The following is a 24,974-nucleotide window of genomic DNA, read 5'->3' as shown; positions in this document are numbered from 1 at the left end:
GTCCTCATTCTTCAGGAAACGGGGCTCCCCTGTCCACTTCCTACCCTCTGGCCACTAGTACATCTGGGAGATTGTTTGTATCTTCATTAGTGAAGACAGATCCAAAGTACCTGTTCAACTCTTCTGCTATTTCCTTGTTACCCATAATAATTTCACCCGTTTCTGCCTTCAAGTGGCCCACATTTGTCTTTACTAATTGTTTTCTCTAAACATACCTAAAGAAGCCTTTACTGTGCTTCTTTATATTCTTGGCCAGCTTCGCTTCGTACATCATCTTTTCAGCCCGTATTGCCCTTTTTGCTATCTTCTGTTGTTCTTTGAAAGTTGCCCACTCCTCTGGCTTCCCACTACTCTTTGCTATCTTATACATCTTTTCTTTTAGTTTTATTCCATCCCTAACTTCCCTTGTCAGCCATGGTTGCCTCTTACTCCCCTTAGCATCTTTCTTCCTCTTTGGAATGAAATGATCCTGCATCTTCTGGAATATGCGCAGAAATTCCTGCCATTGCTGTTCCACCGTCATTCCCGCTAGGATCCCTTTCCATTCGATCTTGGCCAGCTCCTCTCTCTCACCTTTGTTCAACTGCAACACTGACATTCCTGGTTTAACCTTCTCCCTCTCAAATTGCAGATTAAAACTAATCATATTATAGTCACTACCTCCAAGCAGTTCCTTTACCTTGAGTTCCCTTGTTAAATCTGGTTCATTGGACACACTAAATCCAGAATTGCCTTCTCTCGGGTAGGCTCCAGTACAAGCTGCTCTAAGAATCCATCTCGGAGGCACTGTACAAACTCCCTTTCTTGGGGTCCAGAACTAACCTGATTTTCCCAGTCTACCTGCATATTGAAATCCCCTATAACTACAGTGGCATTACCTTTGTTACACATGCCAATTTTAACTCCTGCTGCAACTTACACCCTATATCCAGGCTACTGTTTGGGGGGGTCCGTAGATAACTTCCATCAGTGTCTTCTGACCGTTACAATTCCTCAACTCTATCCACAGTGACTCTATATCGTCAGTCCCAATGTCACCCCTTGCAAGGGACTGAATTCCATCCTCACCAACAGAGGATGAGAATTCCATCCTCACCTCCTCTGCCCACCTGCCTGTCCTTTCTATAGGACGTATACCCTGAATATTCAGTTCCCAGTCCTGCAGCCACGTCTCTGTAATCCCCACAATGTCATACCAACCAATCTCTAACTGAGCCTCAAGCTCATCCACTTTACTTCTTATACTTTGCGCATTCATATATAGTACTTTTAATCCTTTGCTCATCTCAGCTTCCACATCGATTTCTATTACACTTGGCAATTCTCTCCAATTGTTTCGTGAGCTTTCTGTCCTGTTAATTCTGGGGTGTTTCTTAATTATTCCTATACTCTCTTTCCCGTTTGCTCCATCCTTGTCTATCCCATTTGAAACACCACCCCCCCACTAATTCCACTATGTCGCCGTAATTCCAACTATATCATATCCGTTCACCACTAACTGTGCATTCAATTCATTCACCTTATTTCGAATGCGCCTCGCATGAATGCTCCTCGCACACTGGCCAACAAGCTCAACACCTTCTTTGCGCGCTTTGAAACCGGCAACAACAACATGAGTGGTAAAAGTCCTGCCTCAGAGGACGATCAGGTGCTCATACTGAGCACACATGATGTACAGCGCACGCTGCAGTGGATCAATCCATGCAAGGCTGCAGGCCCGGACGGAGTCCCAGGACGGGTACTTGTGGACTGTGCTGAACAGCTGGTTGAGGTATTCACAAATATCTTCAATCTGTCTCTATCTCTGGCAACGGTCCCGAAGTGCCTGAAGTCAGCCACCATAGTGCCGGTGCAGAAAAAAGCAAGCATCAGCAACCTGAACGACTACCGTCCGTCCGGTTGCCCTCACACCGATAATTATGAAGTGCTTTGAAAGGTTGGTCCTCTCCCATTATTACCACTTTACCACTTTAATAATTAACTTCAGCATCTTCCCCACCACCGATGTAAGGCTAACTGGTCTATAATTCCCCGTTTTCTCTCTCACTCCGTTCTTGAAAAGTGGGATAACATTAGCTACCCTCCAATCCACAGCAACTGATCCGGAATCAATTGAACATTGGAAAATGATCACCAATGCGTCCACGATTTCTTGAGCCACCTTCTTGTGTACCCTGGGATGCAGACCATCAGGCCCTGGAGATAGTTCCTGCCTCAGAGGACGATCAGGTGCTCATACTGAGCACACATGATGTGCAGCGGATCAATCCATGCAAGGCTGCAGGCCCGGACGGAGTTAACCAACCTGATCTCCCGTTGGCTGAGCACTTCAACTCCCCCTCCCAGTCTGACCTTTCTGTCATGGGCCTCCTCCAGTGCCATAGTGAGGCCCACATCATATTTCGCTTGGGCAGCCTGCAGCCCAGCGGTATGAACATTGACTTCTCCAACTTTAGATAGTTCCTCTGTCCCTCTCTTCCCCTCCCCCTTCCCAGTTCTTCCTCTATCTTCCTGTCTCCACCTATATCCTTCCTTTGTCCCTCCCCCCTGACATCAGTCCGAGGGAAGGTCTCGACCCGAAACATCACCCATTCCTTCTCTCCTGAGATGCTGCCTGACCTGCTGAGTTACTCCAGCATTTTGTGAATAAATACCTTCGATTTGTACCAGCATCTACAGTTATTTTCTTACATTAAGAATAAAAGGGAGGCCATTTAAAACTGAGGTGAGAAGAAACCTTTTCACCCAGGGAGTGGTGAATTTGTGGAATTCTCTGCCACAGAAGGCAGTGGAGGCAAATTCACTGGATGAATTTAAAAGAGAGTTACATAGAGCTCTCGGGGCTAGTGGAATCAATGTATATGGGGTGAAGGCAGGCACAGGTTACTGATTGTAGATGTTCAGCCATTATCACTATGAATGAGCCAAATGGCCTCATCTTGCACCTATTTTCTATGTTTCTATGACATGACTCCAGGGTGACCAGGGCTGGGAGCTAAACATGCAGGGGTATTCGATATTCAGGAAGGATAGACAGAAAGGAAGAGGTGGTGGGGTGGCATTGCTGGTTAAAGAGGAGATTAATGCAATGGTAAGGTGAGACATTAGCTTGGATGCTGTAGAATTGGTATGGGCAGAACTGCGAAATAGCCAAGGGCAGAAAACGCTCGTTGAAGTTGTATACAGACCACCAAACAGCAGTAGTGAGGTTGGGGATAGCATCAAGCAGGAAATTAGTGATGCAAAGGTACAGTTGTTATTATGGGTGACTTTAATCTACAAAATTGAGCCAACCAAATTGGTAACAACGCTGAGGCAGAGGATTTGCTGGAGTATATATGGGATTGGTCTCTAAGCAAATACAGTATGTAGAGGAACCAACTAGAGGGCAGGCCATCCTAGACTGGGTATTGTGTAATGAGGAAGGATAAGTTAGCAATCTTGTTGTTCAAGACCTCTTGGGCAACAGTGACCATAATATGGTGGAATTCTGCATTAAAATGGAGAGTGACACAGTTAATTAGGGTTTTAATTAAAGAAAGGAGACTTTGATGGTATGAGACAGGAATTGGCTAGGATAGACTGGCAAATGGTACTTAAAGGGTTGACGGTGGAGATGCAATGGCAAAGATTTAAGGAACTACAAAAATTGTTCATCCCTGTCTAGCGAAAAAATAAAACGGGGAAGGCAGCTTAACCGTGGCTAAAGAGGAAAATTAAGGATAGTGTTAAATCCAAGGAAGAGGCATATAAATTGGCCAGAGAAAGCAGCTAACCGGAGGACTGGGAGAAATTTGGAATTCAACAGAGGAGGACAAAGGGGTTAATTAAGAGGGGGAAAATAGAGCACGAAAGAAAGCTTCTAGAGCTCTATCTAACTCTCTCTTAAATTCATCCAGTGAATATGTCTCCATTGCCTTCTATGGCAGAGAATTCCACAAAATTCACAACTATCTGGGTGAAAAAGTTTCTTCTCACCTCAGTTTTAAATGGCCTCCCCTTTAATCTTAGACTGTGTCCCCAGGTTCTGGACTCCCCTAACAAAGGGAACATTTTTCCTGCATCAAGCTTGTCTAGTCCTTTTATGATTTTATACATCTCTATAAGATCCCCTCTCATCATTCTAAAACCCAGTGAGTACAAGCCTAGTCTTTCCAATCTTTCCTCGTATGACAGTCCCTCCATCCCAGGGATTAACCTCGTGAATCTACGCTGCATTGCCTCAATAGCAAGGACGTCCTTCCGCAAATTTGGAGATCAAAACTGCACACAATACTCCAGCTGTGGTCTCACCAGGGCCCGTCAACCCTTTAAGTACCATTTGCCAGTCTATCCTAGCCAATTCCTGTCTCATAAACAGCTGGCGTCCTGGTGCCATCGCAACAACCTGGACCTCAATGCTCTCAAGACAGTGGAACTAATTGTAGACTTGAAGAGATCCCCCTCCCCTCCCCCCACTCACCATCAACAACACCATAGTCACATCTGTGGAGTCATTTAAGTTCCTTGGAACCATCATCTCCAGGGACCTTAAATTGGGGGCCACCATCGACTCCACAGTCAAAAAGGCCCAACAGAGGATGTACTTCCTGCGGCAACTGAAGAAACACAATTTGCCACAGGCAATGATGGTCCAATTCTATACTGCTATCATTGAGTCCGTCCTCCCTTCTCCATCATGGTCTGGTTTGGCTCAGCCACCAAGCACGACATCTGGAGGTAACAACGCATCGTTCGCACAGCTGAGAAGGTTGTTGGCTGCAATCTTCCCCCCATTGACGAACTGTACACTGCAAGGGCCAGGAAGTGAGCGGGCAAGATCATCTCTGACCCCTCTCACCCTGGCCACAAACTATTCGAAGTATTTCCCTCTGGAAGGCGACTCCGGACTGTCAAAGCAGCCACAGCCAGACATAAAAACAGCTTTTTTTCCACGAGTGATAGTTCTACTCAATAACCAAAGTCTGTAGTCTCTTTTTTGCTCTGGTTTATTTTCCATGTGAGTCCGTAATGTTGTATCCTTATTGTTTTGATGTGGTTATGCTTTATTTTTAATTGTTAACTGTATGTTTGTGTTATCATTTGTGAGCGTAGCACCAAGAAACATTCCTTGTACATGCATACTTGGCCAATAAACATTCATAAATTCATACCATCATTCTCCTTTCTTAAAGTTCAGCACCCTAGTCTCTGAATTAACCGTGTCACTCTCCATTTTTATGGTAACTGTTGCCCAAGAGGTCTTGAACAACAAGATTGCTAACTTATCCTTCCTCATTACACAATACCCAGTCTAGGATGGCCTGCCCTCTAGTTGGTTCCTCTACATACTGTATTTGCTTAGAGACCTATCCCTTATACACTTCTGCAAATCCTCTGCCTCAGCGTTGTTACCAATTTGGTTGGCTCAATTTTGTAGATTAAAGTCACCCATAATAACTACTGTACCTTTGCATCCCTAATTTCCTGCTTGATGCTATCCCCAACCTCCCTACTGCTGTTTGGTGGTCTGTATACAACTCCGAGCTTTTTCTGCCCTTGGCTATTTTGCAATTCTGCCCATACCGATTCTACAGCATTCAAGCTAATGTCTCACCTTACCATTGCATTAATCTCCTCTTTCACCAGCAATGCCACCCCACCTCCTCTTCCTTTCTGTCTATCCTTCCTGAATATCGAATACCCCTGCATGTTTAGCTCCCAACCTTGGTCACCCTGGAGTCATGTCATAGAAACATAGAAAATAGGTGCAGGAGGAGGCCATTTGGCCCTTCGAGCCAGCACCGCCATTCATTGTGATCATGGCTGATCATCTATAATCAGTAACCTGTGCCTGCCTACTCCCCATATACCTTGATTCTACTAGCCCCAAGAGCTCTACCTAACTCTCTTTTAAATTCATCCAGTGAATATGCCTCCACTGCCTTCTGTGGCAGGGAATTCCACAAATTCACCACTCTCTGGGTGAAAAAGTTTCTTCTCACCTGTTTTAAATGGCCTCCCCTTTATTCTTAGTCTGTGTCCCGGGTTCTGGACTCCCCCGACATAGGGAACATTTTTCCTGCATCTAGCTTGTCTAGTCCTTTTATGATTTTATACCTCTCGATAAGATCCCCTCTCATGCTTCTAAACTCCAGTGAATACAAGCCCAGTCTTTCCAATCTTTCCTCATATGACAGTCCCTCCATCCCAGGGATTAACCTCGTGAACCTACGCTACTCTGCCTCAATAGCAAGGACGTCCTTCCTCAAATTAGGAGACCCAAAACTGTACACAATACTCCAGATGTGGTCTTACCAGGGCCCTATACAACTATAATAATAATAATAATAAACATTTATTTTTTATAGCGCTTTTCCAAATGCTCAAAGACGCTTTACAATACAGTCAAGACATAAAAACAGACAAACTGCACACAATACTCCAGGTGTGGTTTCACCAGGGCCCTATACAACTGCAGAAGGACTTGTTTGCTCCTGTACTCAAATCCTCTCGTTATGAAGGCCAACATGCCATTAGCTTTCTTCACTGCCTGCTCTACCTGCACGCTTACTTTCAGTGACTGGTGTACAAGGACACCAAGGTCTCGTTGCACTTCCCCTTTACCTAATCTGACACCATTGAGATAATAATTTACCTCCTTGTTTTTGCCGCCAAAGTGGATAACCTCACATTTATCCACATTATACTGCATCTGCCATGCATCTGCCCACTCACTCAACCTGTCAAATGTAAAATTGTCTCTTCCGAACGGAGACGCGACCTTTTGTTCTGGGTCGTGTCTCCGTTCCCGCTGCGGCCTACCATCGGCCATGCACCTGGAGCTGGCTGCCTCCACCTGCGACTCGCCTGTGGAGGCTCCGGCTGCGTGGACGTCGGAAGCTAGCAGCCCCCTGGTTGGGGGCCGACATCGGGAACTCAGGCAGCGGCAGTCGCGGGGCTTGGGTCGGCCCGCCGCGGACTTTTCACCTGAAATAGGCCGCGGGATTTTCTCTGCCCGGCGGGGCTTCAATGTCGGGAGCCCCGACGTGCAGCGGCAGCGTCTTCGCCCGCCCCGGATCGCAGGGCTTGGGTCGGCCCGCCGCGGACCTTTCACCGTCCGCCGCAGCCTGGAACGTGGCAACTACAACAGCCTGACCGCGGGAGAAGACAGTAGGGAAGAGAAAAGACATTCTGGCCTTCCATCACAGAGAGGAGGTGACTGGAGGAGACTCACTGTGATGGATGTTTCTTTTTGTTTGATTGTGTGTGTTATTGCTTACTTTTATTGCTCTTGTTGTTGGACTGTGGGTAATCTTTCATTTCACTGCACATTTATGTGTATGTGACAAAATAAACTTGACTTGACTTGTCCAAGACACCCTGCAACCTAACATCCTCTTTGCAGTTCACATTGCCACCCATCTTTGTGTCATCTGCAAACTTGCTAGTGTTACTTCTAATTCAATCATCCAAATCATTCATATATATTGTAAATAGTTGCAGCCCCAGCACCGAGCCTTGCGGCACTCCACTCTCCACTGCCTGCCATTCTGAAAATGACCCGTTTATTCCTACTCTTTGCTTCCTGTCTGCCAACCAATACTCTATCCATTTCAATACCCTACACCCAATACCATGTGCACTCATTTTGCTCACCAACCTCCTGTGTGATACCTTATCAAAGGCTTTCTGAAAGTCTAGATACACTACATCCACTGGCTCTCCTTCATCCATTTTACTTGTCACATCCTCAAAAGATTCCAGAAGATTAGTCAAGCAGGATTTCCTCTTCATAAATCCATGCTGACCTGGACCAATCCTTTTACTGCTCTCCAAATGTGCCGTTATAACCTCTTTAATAATTGACTCCAGCAACTTCCCTACCACCGATGTCAGGCTAACTGGTCCATAATTCCGTTTTCTCCCTCGCTCCTTTCTTGAAAAGTGGGATAACATTACCTACCCTCCAATCCACAGGAACTGATCCAGAATCTATTGAACATTGGAAAATGATCACCAATGCGTCCACGATTTCTTGAGCCACCTCCTTGAGTACCCTGGGATGCAGACCAGCAGGCCCTGGGGATTTATCAGCCTTCAGTCCCATCAGTCTACCCAATGCTATTTCTCGCCTAATTCAAATTTCTTTCAGTTCCTGTCTCCCTTGATCCTCTGACCACTAGTACATGTGGGAGATTGTTTGTGTCTTCCTTAATGAAGACAGTTCCGAAGTACCTGTTCAACTATTCCGACATTTCCTTGTTACCCATAATAATTTCACCCGCTTCTGCCTTCAAGGGACCCACATTTTTCTTTATCTTTTTCTCTTAACATACCTAAAGAAGCCTTTACTGTGCTTCTTTATATTCTTGGCCAGCTTCGCTTCGTATCTCATCTTTTCAGCCCGTATTGCCCTTTTTACTATCTTCTGTTGTTCTTTGAAAGTTGCCCACTCCTATGGCTTCCCACTACTCTTTGCTATCTTATACATCTTTTCTTTTAGCTTTATTCCATCTCTAACTTCCCTTGTCAGCCACGATTGCCTCTTACACCCCTTAGAAACTTTCTTCCTCTTTGTAATGAAATGATCCTGCATCTTCTGGATTATGCGCAGAAATTCCTGCCATTGCTGTTCCACCGTCATTCCCGCTAGGATCCCTTTCCATTCGACCTTGGCCAGCTCCTCTCTCATGCCTTCACAATCCCCTTTGTTCAACTGCAATACTGACATTCCTGGTTTAACCTTCTCCCTCTCAAATTGCAGATTAAAACTAATCATATTATGGTCTACCTCCAAGCGGTTCCTTTACCTTGAGTTCCCTTTTTAAATCTGGTTCATTGGACAACACTAAATCCAGAATTACCTTCTCTCTGGTAGACTCCAGTACAAGCTGCTCTAAGAATCCATCTCGGAGGCACTCCACAAACTCCCTTGGAGTCCTGAACCAACCTGATTTTCCCAATCTACCTGCATATTGAAATCTTTGTTACACGCCAATTTTAACTCCTGCTGCAACTTACACCCTATATCCAGGCTACTGTTTGGGGATCTGCAGATAACTCCCATTAGTGTCTTCTTACCTTTACAATACCTCAACTCTATCCACAGTGACTCTATATCGTCAGTCCCAATGTCACCCTTTGCAAGGGACTGAATTCCATCCCTCACCAACAGAGCTACCCCACCTCCTCTGCCCACCTGCCTGTCCTTTCTGTAGTACGTATAACCCTGAATATTCAGTTCCCAGTCCTGATCCTTCTGCAGCCACGTCTCTGTAATCCCCACAATGTCACACCTCAAGCTCATCCACTTTACTTCTTGTACTTTGCGCATTCATATATGGCAGTACTTTTAATCCTTTGCTCATCTCAGCTTCCACATCGATTCCCATTATACTTGGCCATTCTCTCCAATTGCTTCGTGAGCTTTCTGTCCTGTTAATTCTGGGGTGTTTCTTAATTATTCCTATACTCTCTTTCCCTTTAACTCCATCCTTGTCTACCCCATATGAAGTTAGGTCACAGATGAACAATTGAATCAGGAGCAGGAAAAGCTGATCTGCTATTTAATCAGACCTGACAAATGTTGGAAGCAGTCAGAGGAATTGAATAGCTCATTTGGATTTTTATTTTCTAATTCTTGATGCACCCAATAGAACTGAACTAACGTCTTGCTTCAAGATGAGTTCACTGTGTGAGAGCAGCCACATGGAACTCAAAATGAAACTCCGTCGGCAACGGCATGTTGATTAGACACCTGTCGAGTGTAAGGCCAATAGCATCTAATCAACATTGGGGCACTTACCAGTCTGTCAAGGCTTGTGCCAGCTGCTGTTGTCGGACGCTCCTCAGGACTGTAGGGTCTAAACCTTGGATTAAACCCGTCCGATACAGACCGAGTCAAACGGCTCCCAGATACAGACTTGGGTTTCCCACAGCCCTGAAATACCTAGAGTGAATCAAAATAATTTATTACATATACCATAATGTCATTATAATTTGGTATCACTGTCTTTGAATTAGATTGCATAGCCTAAAATGTTCATTAAGGATGAGACCAGAGTTTAAATAATAAACAGTTACTATTTATACATTAGATGGGGTGTAGGAAGGAACTGCAGATGCTGGTTTACACCGAAGATAGATGCAAATGCTGGAGTAACTCAGCGGGACAGGCAGCATCTCTGGAGAGAAGGAACGGGTAACGTTTTGGATCGAGACCTTTCTTCAGACAGAGTCAGGGGAGAGGGAGATATTGATACAAGGAAGGGTGAGGTGTGAAAACGAGACATCAAAGGATATGATATCAAGGAAAATGTAGAATAGATCATTTGTAGAATAGATCATAATTGTAAAATAGATCTCGGAGAAGGTGACAACAAAGAGTACGGAAATAAAATTTCCAACGTTAAAAGCTCCAAGTTTATAAAACCTTCGTAAAACCAAGGGCAGGGAATAGAGAGAATGGTAAGGCCACAGGGAGTATTGAAACAACTGAAACATTAAAAAATAGGTGCAGGAGTAGGCCATTCAGCCCTTCAAGCCAGCACCGCCATTCAACATGATCCCCCAACATCCAAAATCAGTAACCCGTTCCTGCTTTCTCCCCATATCCCTTGATTCCGTTGGCCCGAAGAGCTGAATCTAACTCTCTCTTGAATACATCCAGTGAAATGGCCTCCACTGCCTTCTGTGGCAGAGAATTCCACCGATTCACAACACTCATAAATGTTAAATGGATCTATGAGAAGGTGACAACAAAGAATACGGAAATGTTAATAAGAAAACATTAAAAACTCTAAGTTTATAAAACCGTAAAACCAAGGGCAGGGAATAGAGAGAATGGTAAGGCCAGAGGGAGTATTGAAACTGAACCATAAAAAAATAAGTGCAGGAGTAGGCCATTCAGCCCTTCAAGCCCTTCATGGCTGATCATCCAAAATCAGTAACCCGTTCCTGCTTTCTCCCCATATCCCATGATTCTGTTGGCTTTCAGAGCTAAATCTAACTCTCTCCTGAATACATCCAGTGAATTGTGGCAGAGAATTCCACAAATTCACAACACTCTGGATGAAAGAGTATTTCCTCATCTCAGTCCTAAATGGCCTACCCATTATTCTTAAACCGTGACCCCGGGCTCTGGACTCCCCCAACATCAGGAACATTTTTCCTGCATCTAAAATTCCTTAAGAATTTTATATGTCTCCATGAGATCCCCTCTCCCCCTTCTAAATTCCAGTGAATACAAGCCCAGTCGATCCATTCTTTCGTCATAGGTCAGTCCCGTCATAGAAACATAGAAAATAGGTGCAGGAGGAGGCCATTTGGCTCTTCGAGCCAGCACCACCATTCATTGTGATCATGGCTGATCATTCCCAATCAATAGCCAGTGCCTGCCTTCTCCCCATATCCCTTGATTCCACTAGCCCCTAGAGCTTTATCTAACATTTCGGGAATTAACCTGGTGAACCTACGCTGCACTCCCTCAATAGCAATAATGTCCTTCCTCAAATTAGGAGACCAAAACTGCACACAATACTCCAGGTGTGGTCTCACCAGGCCCTGTAACATCTGCAGTAGGAGCTCCTTGCTTCTACACTCAAATCCTCTTGCTATAAAGGCTTTCTTCACTGCAAGCTGTACCTGCGTGCTTACTAAAAAAGTGACTAATATACAAGGACACCCAGGTCTCGTTACACCTCTCCTTTTCCTAATCTGACACCATTCAGATAACAATCTGCTTTCTTGTTCTTGCCGCCAAAGTGGATAACCTATCATTTATCCACATTATACTGCATCTGCCATACATCTGCAACCTATCCAAGTCACCCTGCAGCCTCATAGCATCCTCCTCGCAGCTCACTGCCACCCAGCTTTGTGTCATCTGCAAACTTGGAGATGTTACATTTAATTCCCTCGTCTAAATCGTTAATATATATTGTAAATAACTGGGGTCCCAACACTGAGCCTTGCAGCACCCCACTAGTCACTGTCTGCCATTCTGAAAAGGTCCTGTTTATTCCTACTCTTTGCTTCCTGTCTGCCAACCAGTTCTCTATCCATATCAATACCCTACCCCAATACCATGTGCTCTAATTTTGCACACTAATCTCTTGTGTGGGACCTATTGAAGAAGCGGGATGTCAGTGTGCAAAGGATCCCTGAAGGTGTCAATCCAGGTAGATACATTGGTAAACAAAACTTACCAGTCTGAAATCAATCAGACTGAATCAATGTGCAGGAAGGAACTGCAGGCACTGATTTATACTGAAGATAGACACAACATGCTAGAGCAATTCTCGACAGGCAGCATCTCTGGAGAGGAATGGGTGACAATAGACAATAGGTGCAGGAGTAGGCCATTCGGCCCTTCGAGCTAGCACCACCATTCAATGTGATTATGGCTGATCATTCACAATCAGTTCATGCCTTTTCCCCATACCCATTGACTCCGCTATCTTTAAGAGCTCTCTCTTGGAAGCATCCAGAGAATTGGCCTCTACTGCCTTCTTGAGGCAGAAAATTCCACAGATTTACAACTCTGACTGAAAAAGATTTTCCTCATCTCCGTTCTAAATGGCCTACCCCTTATTCTTAAATATGGCCTCTGTGAGCCCTGGTTCTGGATTAAAAATGTGGCCCCTGGTTCTGGACTTTCCCAACATTGGGAACATGTTTCCTGCCTCTAACGTGTCCAATCCCTTAATAATCTTATATGTTTCAATAAGATTCCCTCTCATCCTTCTAAATTCCAGAGTATACAAGCTCAGTCGCTCCAGTCTTTCAACGTAATCTTGCACTTAAATTTAATATTTACTCATTATAGTTCCACCACTGATTTTCTGGCACTCTTGGTTCCAGAGCTTTGCTGGTTTATCCAACAGGCCAAGGAAGACAGCTATGGGGATAGATTTGCTGGCTCCAGTCTTTCAACATACGACAGTCCCGCAATTCCGGGAATTAACCTAGTGAACCTACGCTGCACGCCCTCAATAGCAAGAATATCCTTCCTCAAATTTAGAGACCAAAACTGCACACAGTACTCCAGGTGCAGTCTCACTAGGGCCCTGTACAACTGCAGAGGGACCTCTTTGCTCCTATACTCAACTCTTGTTATGAAGGCTAACATTCCATTGGCTTTCTTCACTGCCTGCTGTACCTGCATGCTTCCTTTCAGCGACTGATGCACTAGGACACCCGGATCTCGTTGTACGTCCCTTTTTCCTAACTTGACACCATTCAGATAATAATCTGCCTTCCTATTCTTACCACCAAAGTGGATAACCTCACATTTATTCACATTAAACTGCATCAACCATGCATCTGCCCACTCACACAACCTGTCCAAGTAACCCTGCAACCTCATAGCATCCTCTTCACAGTTCACATTGCCACCCAACTTTGTGTCACCTGCAAATTTGCTAATGGTACTTTTAATCCCTTCATCCAAGTCATTAATGTATATTGTAAATAGCTGCTGTCCCAGCATCAAGTCTTGTGCTACCCCACTAGTCACTGCCTGCCATTCTGAAAGGGACCCGTTTATCCCCACTCTTTGCTTTCTGTCTGCCAACCAATTTTATGTCCATGTCAGTACCCCAATACCATGTGCTCTAATTTTGCCCACTAATCTTCTATGTGGGACTTTGTCGAAAGCTTTCTGAAAGTCAAGGTACACTATATCCACCGACTCTCCCCTGTCCATTTTCCTAGTCACATCCTCAAAAAGTTCCAGAAGTTTAGTCAAGCCTGATTTCCTCTTCGTAAATCCATGCTGACTCGGAACGATCCTGTTACTGCTATCCAAATGCTCCGCAATTTTGTCTTTTATAATTGACTCCAGCATCTTCCCCACCACTGATGTCAGACTAACTGGTCTATAATTTCCTGTTTTCTCTCTCCCTCCTTTCTTAAAAAGTAGCATAACGCCGTTCAGGAAAGGCTACAAGGCCGTTTCTCTCCCTCCTTTTGGGAAATCTGACCACGCTGCCATTTTCCTGCTGCCGGAGTACAAACAACGGATAGTACGGGAAGCGACAGTGACGAGGGACGTAAAGCGGTGGGCTGACCATTCAGAGGCCATGCTGCAGGATGCACTGAGCGAAGTCGACTGGAACATGTTCCAAGAAAGTTCCAGAGACGTAAATGAGTTTGCGGAAGCGGTTACGGACTTCATTGCCACAATAGCCGATACCATCATCCCCACGGTAAGGGTCAGTATCTTCCCTAACCAAAAACCCTGGGTGGACAGGTCTATTCGCGTGGCCTTGAATGCTCGCACCGCTGCTTACAACTCCGGCCTGGCATCCGGCAACATGGACGACTACAAGGGAGAGTCCTACCGACTGCGAAGGGCAGTGAAGGATGCAAAAAAGAGGTACCGGGACAAGATGGAGTCACAGATGGAGCAGCAGGACACCAGGCGCCTTTGGCAGGGGCTACGGACTATAACTAGCTACAGGTCCAGCACCCCCTCAACCGGAAGTGCCGGCTCCTCCTTAACTGATGACCTGAACTCTTTTTACGCACGGTTTGAGACGGGTAACACCACCAGCTCGCCGCCTAAAAACAGCACCGAAGGGGCGCTGGCTAGCGAGGCTGGAGGGGGATCCACCGCCGGGGATGTGCACACATTCTCGGTGTCCGAGCATGAGGTGAGGTGGGCTCTGACGCGTGTGAACACGAGGAAAGCTGGAGGCCCAGATGGTATATCTGGGCGAGTACTAAAGTCTTGTGCTACTCAGCTTGCTCCAGTGCTCACCACAATATTCAACCTCTCCTTGGCAAAGTCCGTGGTCCCTGCATGCTTCAAAAGATCCATCATTGTACCGGTGCCAAAGAATGCCTCTCCAGCGTGTTTAAATGACTACCGGCCGGTGGCCCTCACCTCGGTTGTCATGAAATGCTTTGAGAGGCTAGTCAAGAAGCACATCTGCGCCCTCCTTCCCCGCAACATGGACCCACTACAGTTCGCATACCGTCCGAACAGGTCCACGGATGATGCGGTCTCCCAGGTTCTACACACCGTGCCGCTCTCTCTCATCTGGACAGCCAGGGGGGCTATGTGAGGATGCTGTTCATTAACTTTAGTTCAGCATTCAACACAATAGTCCCCAGCAGACTGGTTGAGAAGCTGCTGGAACTGGGGCTTAGCACCCCTCTGTGTGCCTGGGTCCTGGACTTTCTCACTGCCAGGCCCCAAGTGGTCAGGATGGGGGAACACACATCTAGCTCCCTCACCCTGAACATAGGATCCCCCCAGGGCTGCGTCCTTAGCCCCCTACTGTACTCCCTGTACACACATGACTGTGGGGCCAGGTTCAGCTCAAACTCCATCATCAAGTTTGCTGATGACACTGTGGTGGTGGGCCGGATCTCCAACAACGATGAGAAGGCCTACCGGGAGGAGGTGGCTGATCTGGCACTCTGGTGTCAGGACAATAGCCTCCTCTTGAATGTCACTAAAACAAAGGAGCTGATTGTGGACTTCAGAAGGGCTAAACATCCAAGGACGTACACGCCACTGGAGATAAATGGGTCTATTGTGGATAGGGTGAGCAGTTTCAAATACTTGGGAGTCCGCATCGCAGAGGATCTGACGTGGGCAACGCACATTGCCGCACTGGTGGGTAAGGCTAAGCAGCGCCTTTACCACCTTAGACAACTGAGGAAATTCAGAGTGTCGCTGAGGATCCTTCATTGCTTCTACTCTGGGGCTGTAGAGAGCATCCTGTCCGGCAACATTACAGTCTGGTTTGGGAACAGCTCTGCCCAGGACAGGATGGACCTGCAGAGAGTAGTGCGTTCGGCAGAACGCACCATGGGAACTACACTCGTCCCCCTGCAGGACCTATACATCAGGAGGTGCAGATCCAGAGCAAGCAAGATCATGAGGGACCCCTGCCACCCCAGTAACGGACTGTTCCAGATGCTACGATCAGGCAAACGCCTCCGCTGTCACGCTGTGAAAACGGAGAGGATGAGACGGAGCTTCTTCCCACAGGCCATCAGGACTGTCAACTTTGATAACCCCAGAGACTAAATTTTTGTCGACACTTTTTGTGCTATGTTTAGTAACTTATTAACTTTATTTATATGCTGTAACTGTAATTCTTTTTGTGCACAACCCGCAGGCATTGCCACTTTCATTTCACTGCACATCGAGTATGTGTATGTGACAAATAAATTTGACTTGACTTGACTTGAACACTAGCTACCCTCCAATCCACAGGAACTGATCCTGAATCTATAGAACATTGGGTGGTCAAAAAGGCATATGGGTTACTGGCCTTCATTAGCCAGGGCATCGAATATAAAAGTAGAGGTGTAATGATGGAATTGTACAGAACGCTGGTGAGGCCACAGCTGGAGTATTGTGTACAGTTCTGGTCACCACATTATAGAAAGGATGTGATAGCTTTGGAGAGGGTGCAGAGGAGATTCACCAGGATGCTGCCAGGGATGAAGGGCCTCGGCTATGAGGAGAGACTGAGCAGACTGGGGTTGTTTTCCTTGGAGCAGAGAAGGCTGAGAGGGGACATGATCGAGGTGTACAAGATCATGAGGGGCATAGATAAGGTAGATGGCGGGGAACTTCTTCCACTGGTGGAAGGTTCAACAACGAGGGGACATAGATACAGGGTAAGGGGAGGGAGGTTTCGGGGGGATGTGAGAAATAACTTTTTCACCCAGAGGGTGGTTGGAGTCTGGAACTCACTGCCTGGGGTGGTGGTGGAGGCGGGAACACTCACAACGTTTAAGAGGCATTTGGATGGGCACTTGAAATGCTACAACATTCAGGGCTACGGTCCAAATGCGGGAAAATGGGATTAAAATTAGACTGTGTTTGGTAACGGGCGGCACGGACACGATGGGCCGAAGGGCCTCTTTCTGTGCTGTAGGACTCAATGATTGGAAAATGATCACCAATGCGTCCACGACTTCTAGAGCCACCCCCTTACCAGCCTTCAGTCCCATCAGTCTACGCAACATCATTCCCGCCTAATGGGGATTTCCTTCAGTTCCTCTGTCACCCTAGGATCTCTGGCCACTAGAACATCTGGGAGATTGTTTATCTTCCTTGGTGAAGATAGATCCAAAGTACAGGTTCAACTCGTCTGCCATTTCCTTGTTCCCCATAATAAATTCACCTGCTTCTGTCTTCAAGGGACCCACATTTGCAGTAACTATTTTTTTCCTCTTCACGTACCTAAAGAAGCTTTTACTATCTATTTTATTGGCTAGCTTACCTTCCTACCTCATCTTTTCTCCCCGTATTGCCTTTTTAGTTATCTTCTGTTGCTCTTTAAAAGAGTCCCAATCCTCTGGCTTTCCGCTCTTCTGTGCTATGTTATACTTCTTCTCTTTTGTTTTTATGCTGTCCTTGACTTCCCTTGTCAGCCATGGGTGCCTCTTACTCCCCTTAGAATCTTTCCTCCTCTTTGGAATGAATTGATCCTGCAACCTCTGCATTATTCCCAGGAATACCTGCCATTCCTGTTCCACCATCTTCCCTGCTGGGGTCTCCTTCAAGTCAAATCTGGCCAGCTCCTGCCTCATGCCTCTATAATCCCCTTTTCTATAATACTGACACTTCCGATTTTCCCTTCTCCCTCTCAATTTGTAGATTAAAACATCATATTATGATCACTGCCTCCTAATGGCTCTTTTACCTTGAGTTCCCTTATCAAATCAGGTTCATAGCACAACACTAAATCCAGAATTGCCTTCTCCCTGGTAGGCTCCAGTACCAAGCTGTTCCAAGAATCCTCCTCGTCCTCACCTTCCACCCCATCAGCCAGTGTATCCAACAAATCATCCTCCAACATTTCCGTCACCTCCAACGGGACCCCACTACTGGCCACATCTTCCCATCTCCTCCCCTTTCTGCATTCCGCAGAGACCGTTCCCTCCGTAACTCCCTGGTCCAGTCGTTCCTTCCTACCCAAACTACCCCTTCCCCAGGCACTTTCCCCTGCAACTGCAGTCGATGCAACACCTGTTCCTTTACCTCTACCCTCAACTCCATCCAAGGACCCAAACAGTCTTTCCAGGTGAGACAGAGGTTCACCTGCACCTCCTCCAACCTCATCTATTGTATCCGCTGCTCTAAATGTCAACTTCTCTACATCGGTGAGACCAAACGCAGGCTCGGCGATTGTTTCGCTCAACACCTTCGCTCAGTCAGCCTTAACCAACCTGATCTCCCGGTGGCTGAGCACTTCAATTCCCCCTCCCACTCCCAGTCTGACCTTTCTGTCATGAGCCTCCTCCAGTGCCATAGTGAGGCCCACTGGAAATTGGAGGAACAGCACCTCATATTTCGCTTGGGCAGCTTGCAGCCCAGTGGTATGAACATCGACCTCCTCTGTAGCTCCTCTGTCCCTCTCTTCCCCTCCCCCTTCCCAGTTCTCCCTTTATCTTCCTGTCTCCACCTATATCCTTTCTTTGTCCCGCCCCCCTGACATCAGTCTGAAGAAGGGTCTCGACCCGAAACGTCACCCATTCCCTCTCTCCTAGATGCTGCCTGACCTGCTGAGTTACTCCAGCATTTTGTGATACCTAAGAATCCATCTCGGAGGCACTCCACAAACTCCCTTTCCTGGGGTCCAGTACCAACCTGATTTCCCCAGCATGTTGAAATCTCCCATAACCACCGTAGCATGACATTCGCGACATGCCAATTTAAACTCTTGATTCAACTTGCACCCTATGTCTGGGCTACTGTTTGGGGGTCTGTGTCGGGTCTTTTTAACTTTACCATTCCTCAGTTCTATCCACACTGATTCTACATCTCCGACCCAAAACGTCAACCATCCTTTTTCTGCAGAGATGCTGCCTGACCCCCTGAGTTACTCCAGCACTTTATGTCTATCTTCGGTGTAAATCAGCTTCCGCTTTTCCTTTCTCCACAAAACATATGGGATACTTTCCTCATTAGGCAGGGCACAGAATATAAAAAGGGATGTTATGGGGTGCATCGTTGTGAAATATTGATTAGACCTCAGTTGGAACACTATAAGAACGACAAAAACATCTGGAAACGGTCAGTAGGTCAGACAGTCTGCAGAACAGAGAATCAGCGTCAATGTTACAGGTCATATCTTGTCAGAATTGCTCAAGAGAGAATACATTGCTTGATTTAAGAGGAAGAAGAATGGTTAGGAAAAAGGGAATTTCTCCAAAGGACAAGACCAAATGAATAAATTTGATATTTAGAAGCAAATTCTGCATCTTTGTCCATGTTAAACGTTGCTAACAATAGGAGAGCTGCGGGGCACGTCCACCTGCCCAGATTACAGTGCGAGAGAGAGAAAAGCAAAATCACAGATGCGTGACTGGGAGAAATGGTCAGGACTTGATATAGACAGAATGGACAAGCGAGTTACCCAAAGTTACACGCCAGTAAGGACTCCAGAAGGCTGCAACCTGCCCGGTGGAAGACGAGGTGCCTTGTGCTTGCATTAGGCCTCATTGCATTAAAAGACAACAGACAGGTAGGTAAGGAAGAGATTGGGATGGTGAATTGAAGTGGCAGCACCAGAAATTCAGCATCACCGTTGCAGGCTGACACAGATGCTCCATGAAGCATTCGGCCCATCCACATTTGGTTTCCCAATCTCGAGAAGAATACATTATAGACCTGTTAGTCTGACTTCTGTAGTTATTGAGATTTGAGACCATTATTAAGGATGAGGTTTCAGGTACTTGGAAGCACATGATAAAATATGCCAAAGTCAGTATGGTTTTGTTCCTCCGAAATCTTGCCTGACAAATCTGTTATCGTTTTTCAAAGAGGTAATAAGCAGGATAGACAAAGGAGAGTCAGTGATGTTGTTTACTTGGATTTTCAGAAGGCCTCTGATAAGGTGCTAAACAAGATGAGAGCGCATGGTATTATGGGTAGAAGCTTGGCTGACTAACAAAAGCCAAAGAACGGGTAAAATACAGGGGGCTTTTTCTGGTTGGCTGCCTACGGCTTTTACTGGTGCTGCTCCACAAGGGTCCACTACTTTTCACATTATATATTGATTTGGATGATGGAATTGATGAATGTGGCCAAATGTGCAAACGATACGAAGATATGTGGACAGGCAGGTAAGGTTGAGCAAACCAGGAATCTGCAGAAGGCTTGGACAGGTTGGGAGAGTGGACGAAGAAGTGGCAAATGGAATACAGCGCAGCAAAGTGTGCGGTCATGCACTTTGGTAGAAGGAATAAAGGCATACACTACTTTCTAAATATGATGAGGATTCAGAAATCGGAGGTGTAAAGGGACTTGGTAGTGCTGGTGCAGAATTCCCAGAAGGTTAATTTGCAGGTTGAGTCCTCGGTTAGGAAGGCAAATGTAATGGTAGCATTTATTTTGAGGGGACTGGAATATAAAAGCAAGGATGCAATGCTGAAGCTTTACAAGACACTGGTGAGGCTACATTTTGAATATTTTGAGCCAGATCCGAGGAGGGATGTGCTGGTTTGGAGAAGTTCCAGAGGAGGTTTATGTGAATCATCAAGTGTTTTATTGTCATGTGTCCCAGATAGAACAATGACATTCTTACTTGCTGCAGCACAGCACAATATGGAAACAGAACAGAATGATCCTGGCCATGACTGGGTTAACCTTATTAACATATGAGGAACATTACCCTAGTTAATTTTGGAACTTAGTAAGAATTAGTTAATATAGATCTGTACTACAGATTCAAAATATGACTCACCACAGTTGTCAGACCACAGAATGCCAGACTGGAGAGTTTCAAAAGAGGACTAGAAATACCTACCCACCAGTCCTGATATAGACAAAATGGTGCCAGAGCAATAGGAGGCACCAAAACACATTCCTACCTTTTGAGAGATCTGCATGCTGTTCTCCTGCATGGTCATGATGGCCTCAGAAATCTTAACATCAATGGGGTCCATCACTGATTCAATGTTGAATGGTCCCTCCAATCTCTCTGCAACCATCAGCATTGCATCTGTAAAAAGTGGATATGTACACAATATTTTTCATATTGGGTCATAGAATCATTATAAGCAGAGGAGGTGACTATACAACCACCGATTCTATGCAAGCTTTCTGTCAAGTACAACTATATCACTGCAACTCTCTATCCGTATTTCTTAAATAGTCTCCAGTTTTATTTTCAAATCATTGATTACTTCCATCACAACTCACTGGCAGAGTTCCAGGTCATAAAAATAATAATTCTTCACATCTCCCCGAGCCCCTAATGCCTGCACCTCTGACGAATAGAAACAGAAATGCCTTGTCTATCTTATGTTAAACCTCATAACTGGAGGAAAAATATTGTAGATGCTAGAAACTGAAAACAAAACTGAAAATGCTAAACAAAATTCTGTTAGGCAGCATCTGTAGGAAAAGATTATTGCAGGCTCCAATGAAAAATGACACCACTTTGAAAAAGAAAGAATACATTTGGTTTAACTCTGTCAGGTCAATGTGTTACATGATCTTTTACATTTATGTTCAATTTCTTTTATGTTATGTTACATTTATGCTGAACTCCTTTGCTCTGAGAAGAATCTTAACTTCTCCAACTAATTTTGTAGTTCCATCCTGCAAAATCACACAATGCTTGCTCAACCTCTTTTCTAAACCACAATGAATAGAACTGAAGACTGTCTAAGATTTGCACAAGAGTTTGAGAGGTTCAGCCTAACTTCCTTACTTCTGCACTCACTAAGAAACAGAAGATCTCGTATCTGTTAACTGCTCAAGATGTTCTGCAATATTCCAAAATTTGTCAGAGTGCAGTTGAAGAATGATACAGATTTTCAGAGGCACTCTACAAACTCTTTCTTGGGGTCCAGAACCAACCTGATTTTCCCAGTCTACCTGCATATTGAAATCCCCCATCACCACAGTGGCATTACCTTTCTTACATGCCAGTTTTAACTCCTGCTGCATCTTACACCCTACATCTGGGCTACTATTTGGGGGTCTGTAGATAACACCAATTAGTGTCTTCTTACCTTTACAATTTCTCAACTCAATCCACAGTGACTCTACCTCGTCAGTCCCTATATCTTCCCTCACTAGGGACTGAATTTCATCCCTCACCAACAGAGCTACCCCACCGCCTCTGCCCACCTGCCTGTCCTTTCTATAGGATGTATAACCCTGAATATTAAGTTCCCAGGCCCGATCCTCCTGCAGCCACGTCTCTGTAATCCCCACAATGTCATATCTACCAACCTCTAACTGAGCCTCAAGCTCATCTACTTTACTTCTTATACTTCGCGCATTCGTATACAATACTTTTAATTCCTTACTCATCTCACCCTTCACATCGATCCCTATTGCAAGGCCATACTCTCCTATCCCTTTGTGAGCTTTCTTTCCCATTAATTCTAGGATCATTAACTATCCCTTTACTCTCTTTCCTTTTAACTCCATCCTTGACTATCCCATTTGACCCCCTTATTTAGTTTAAAACTACCCGTGTAGCAGTGGAAAACCTGCCTGCCAGAATGCTGGATAAGGTGCAATCTGTCCCTTTTGTACAATTCCCCCTTACCCCAAAACAGATCCCAGTGATCTAGTCAAGTCAAGTCAAGTCAAATTTATTTGTCACATACACATACACGATGTGCAGTGAAATGAAAGTGGCAATGTCTGCGGATTGTGCACAAAAAAAGAATCACAGTTACAGCATATAAATAAAGTTAATAAGTTACTATAGTATAGACAAAAAATTTAGTCTCTGGGGTTATAAAAGTTGACAGTCCTGATAGCCTGTGGGAAGAAACTCCGTCTCATCCTCTCCGTTTTCACAGCGTGACAGCGGAAGCGTTTGCCTGATCGTAGCATCTGGAACAGTCCGTTACTGGGGTGGTAGGGGTCCCTCATGATCTTGCTTGCTCTGGATCTGCACCTCCTGATGTATAGGTCCTGCAGGGGGACGAGTGTAGTTCCCATGGTGCGTTCTGCTGAACGCACTACTCTCTGCAGGGCCATCCTGTCTTGGGCAGAGCTGTTCCCAAACCAGACTGCAATGTTGCCGGATAGGATGCTCTCTACAACCCCAGAGTAGAAGCAATGAAGGATCCTCAGAGACACTCTGAATTTCCTCAGTTGTCTAAGGTGTTAAAGGCGCTGCTTTGCCTTACCCACCAGTGTGGCAATGTGTGTTGTCCATGTCAGATCCTCTGTGATGCGGACTCCCAAGTATTTAAAACTGCTCACCCTATCCACAGTAGACCCATTTATAACCACCCTAACCCCGGGCACTTTCCCTTGCAACCGCACGAGATGCAACACCTGTCCCTTTACCTCCCCCCTCAACTCCATCAAAGGATCCAAACAGTCTTTCCAGGTGAGACAGCGGTTCACCTGCACCTCCTCCAACCTCATCTATTGCATCCGCTGCTCCAGATGTCAACTTATTTATATCGGCGAAACCAAGCGCAGGCTCGGCGATCGCTTCGCTGAACACCTGCGCTCGGTCCGCATTAACGCAACTGATCTCCCGGTGGCCCAGCACTTTAACTCCCCCTCCCATTCCCAGTCTGACCTCTCTGTCATGGGCCTCCTCCAGTGCCATAGTGAGGCCCGCCGGAAATTGGAGGAGCAGCACCTCATATTTCGCCTGGGCAGTTTGCAGCCCGGTGGTATGAACGTCGACTTCTCCAACTTCAGATAGCTCCTCTGTCCCTCCCTTCCCCTCCTCCTTCCCAGATCTCCCTCTATCTTCCTGTCTCCACCTATATCCTTCCTTTGTCCCACCCCCGACATCAGTCTGAAGAAGGGTCTCGACCCGAAACATCACCCATTCCTTCTCTCCCGAGATGTTGCCTGACCTGCTGAGTTACTCCAGCATTTTGTGAATACACCTTCCTCATATCCCGTCTGTTGCCGCAGAAACCCCTGTCTGTACCTCTCACAATGGAGTCTCCTACTACCATGACGTTGCCTGACGTCGGCCTCTTTGGTTTTGGCTCAACAGCACTTTTTGCTTCGCAAACCAGTCTGCCGCTCAGTGTGGCAACGTCTTCTTCCCCGACAGCTTCCAAGTGGGTGAACCTGTTCTCATGAAGCACAACGCCCGGGAACCTTTGCATTCCATGTTTCCTTCCCTTTCTCACCATCACCCACCTTCTCTCTTCCAGTACCTTTGGTGTAACAATCTTACTGTAGGACTTGTCCAGGAATGACTCCGTTTCTCAGACAAACTTGAGGTCATCCACTTGCTTCTCCAGTTCCCCAACACGGTCCTTCAGGAGCTGTAACTAGATACACTTGTCACACTTGTAGCACCCAGAGGCACCAGCAATGTCCTTGACCTCCCACATCCTGCAAGCATCACAGTGAATCAACTTGCTTGACATTTCCTTCTTTCGTCTCTCCCTCTCCAGCGTTCAGTGTGGCATCCTCCCACAGCCCTCTCGACGAAGACTCGCCGCCAAAGACTCACACTTTACTCATAGGGCACTTTCCTTGACAGGGCCACACCCCTTGAGCAAGCCTTGCTTATATCAGATGCTAAATTGACTAATTGTCCAATTTACCAATCTTCCAATCTACTTGTTCAGCCAATCCCCACACTCACTCCTAACCTTCCTGCCTCTGATGAACTTGAAGGTATGTGCTTTGCCAGACCTGCATTCAAAGACTGCTTAAGTGCCGTTTGCACCCTTTTTACACCTGCTCGACCTGTGACTCACCAAGTCCAGCCAACGGTCGTTCTCGCTGCTGCTTTGCCTGACCTGCACTCAAACTGTCTGTATTATTGTGATTGTGAAGATGTGGGGTGTTCCATACCAGGATATCCAAGATGTCCTCATTCTTTAGGGAAAGTGGGTTCCCCTCTTCCATCATTGATGAGGCCCGCAGACATGTCTCCTCAGTACCCCACAGCTCCGCTCTTGCTCCCCCTAGTTGCAACAGGGACAAAGTCCTCCTAGTCCTTACCTTTCACCCCATCAGCTGTAGCATACAACATATAATCCTCTGACATTTTTACCACCTCCAA

At 46.0% G+C, this 24,974-nt stretch overlaps 1 protein-coding gene across 1 annotated transcript in view; it reads right to left on the bottom strand.

Moving 5' to 3' along the window:
- LOC144589834 (glypican-4-like) overlaps window positions 1-24,974 on the bottom strand; it is an 87,186-nt gene that overhangs the window by 45,718 nt on the left and 16,494 nt on the right. Inside the window, exons 3-4 of the mRNA XM_078394864.1 lie at window positions 20,827-20,957; window positions 9,788-9,931 (exon numbers count right to left, since the gene is read on the bottom strand). Coding sequence (XP_078250990.1) covers window positions 9,788-9,931; window positions 20,827-20,957 — 275 coding nt within the window. The remainder of the gene's footprint in view (window positions 1-9,787; window positions 9,932-20,826; window positions 20,958-24,974) is intronic.

Source organism: Rhinoraja longicauda, unplaced genomic scaffold, assembly GCF_053455715.1.
Source record: "Rhinoraja longicauda isolate Sanriku21f unplaced genomic scaffold, sRhiLon1.1 Scf000079, whole genome shotgun sequence".
Taxonomy (NCBI): Eukaryota; Metazoa; Chordata; class Chondrichthyes; order Rajiformes; family Arhynchobatidae; genus Rhinoraja; species Rhinoraja longicauda.
This window is presented reverse-complemented; position numbering and strand designations above follow the sequence as displayed.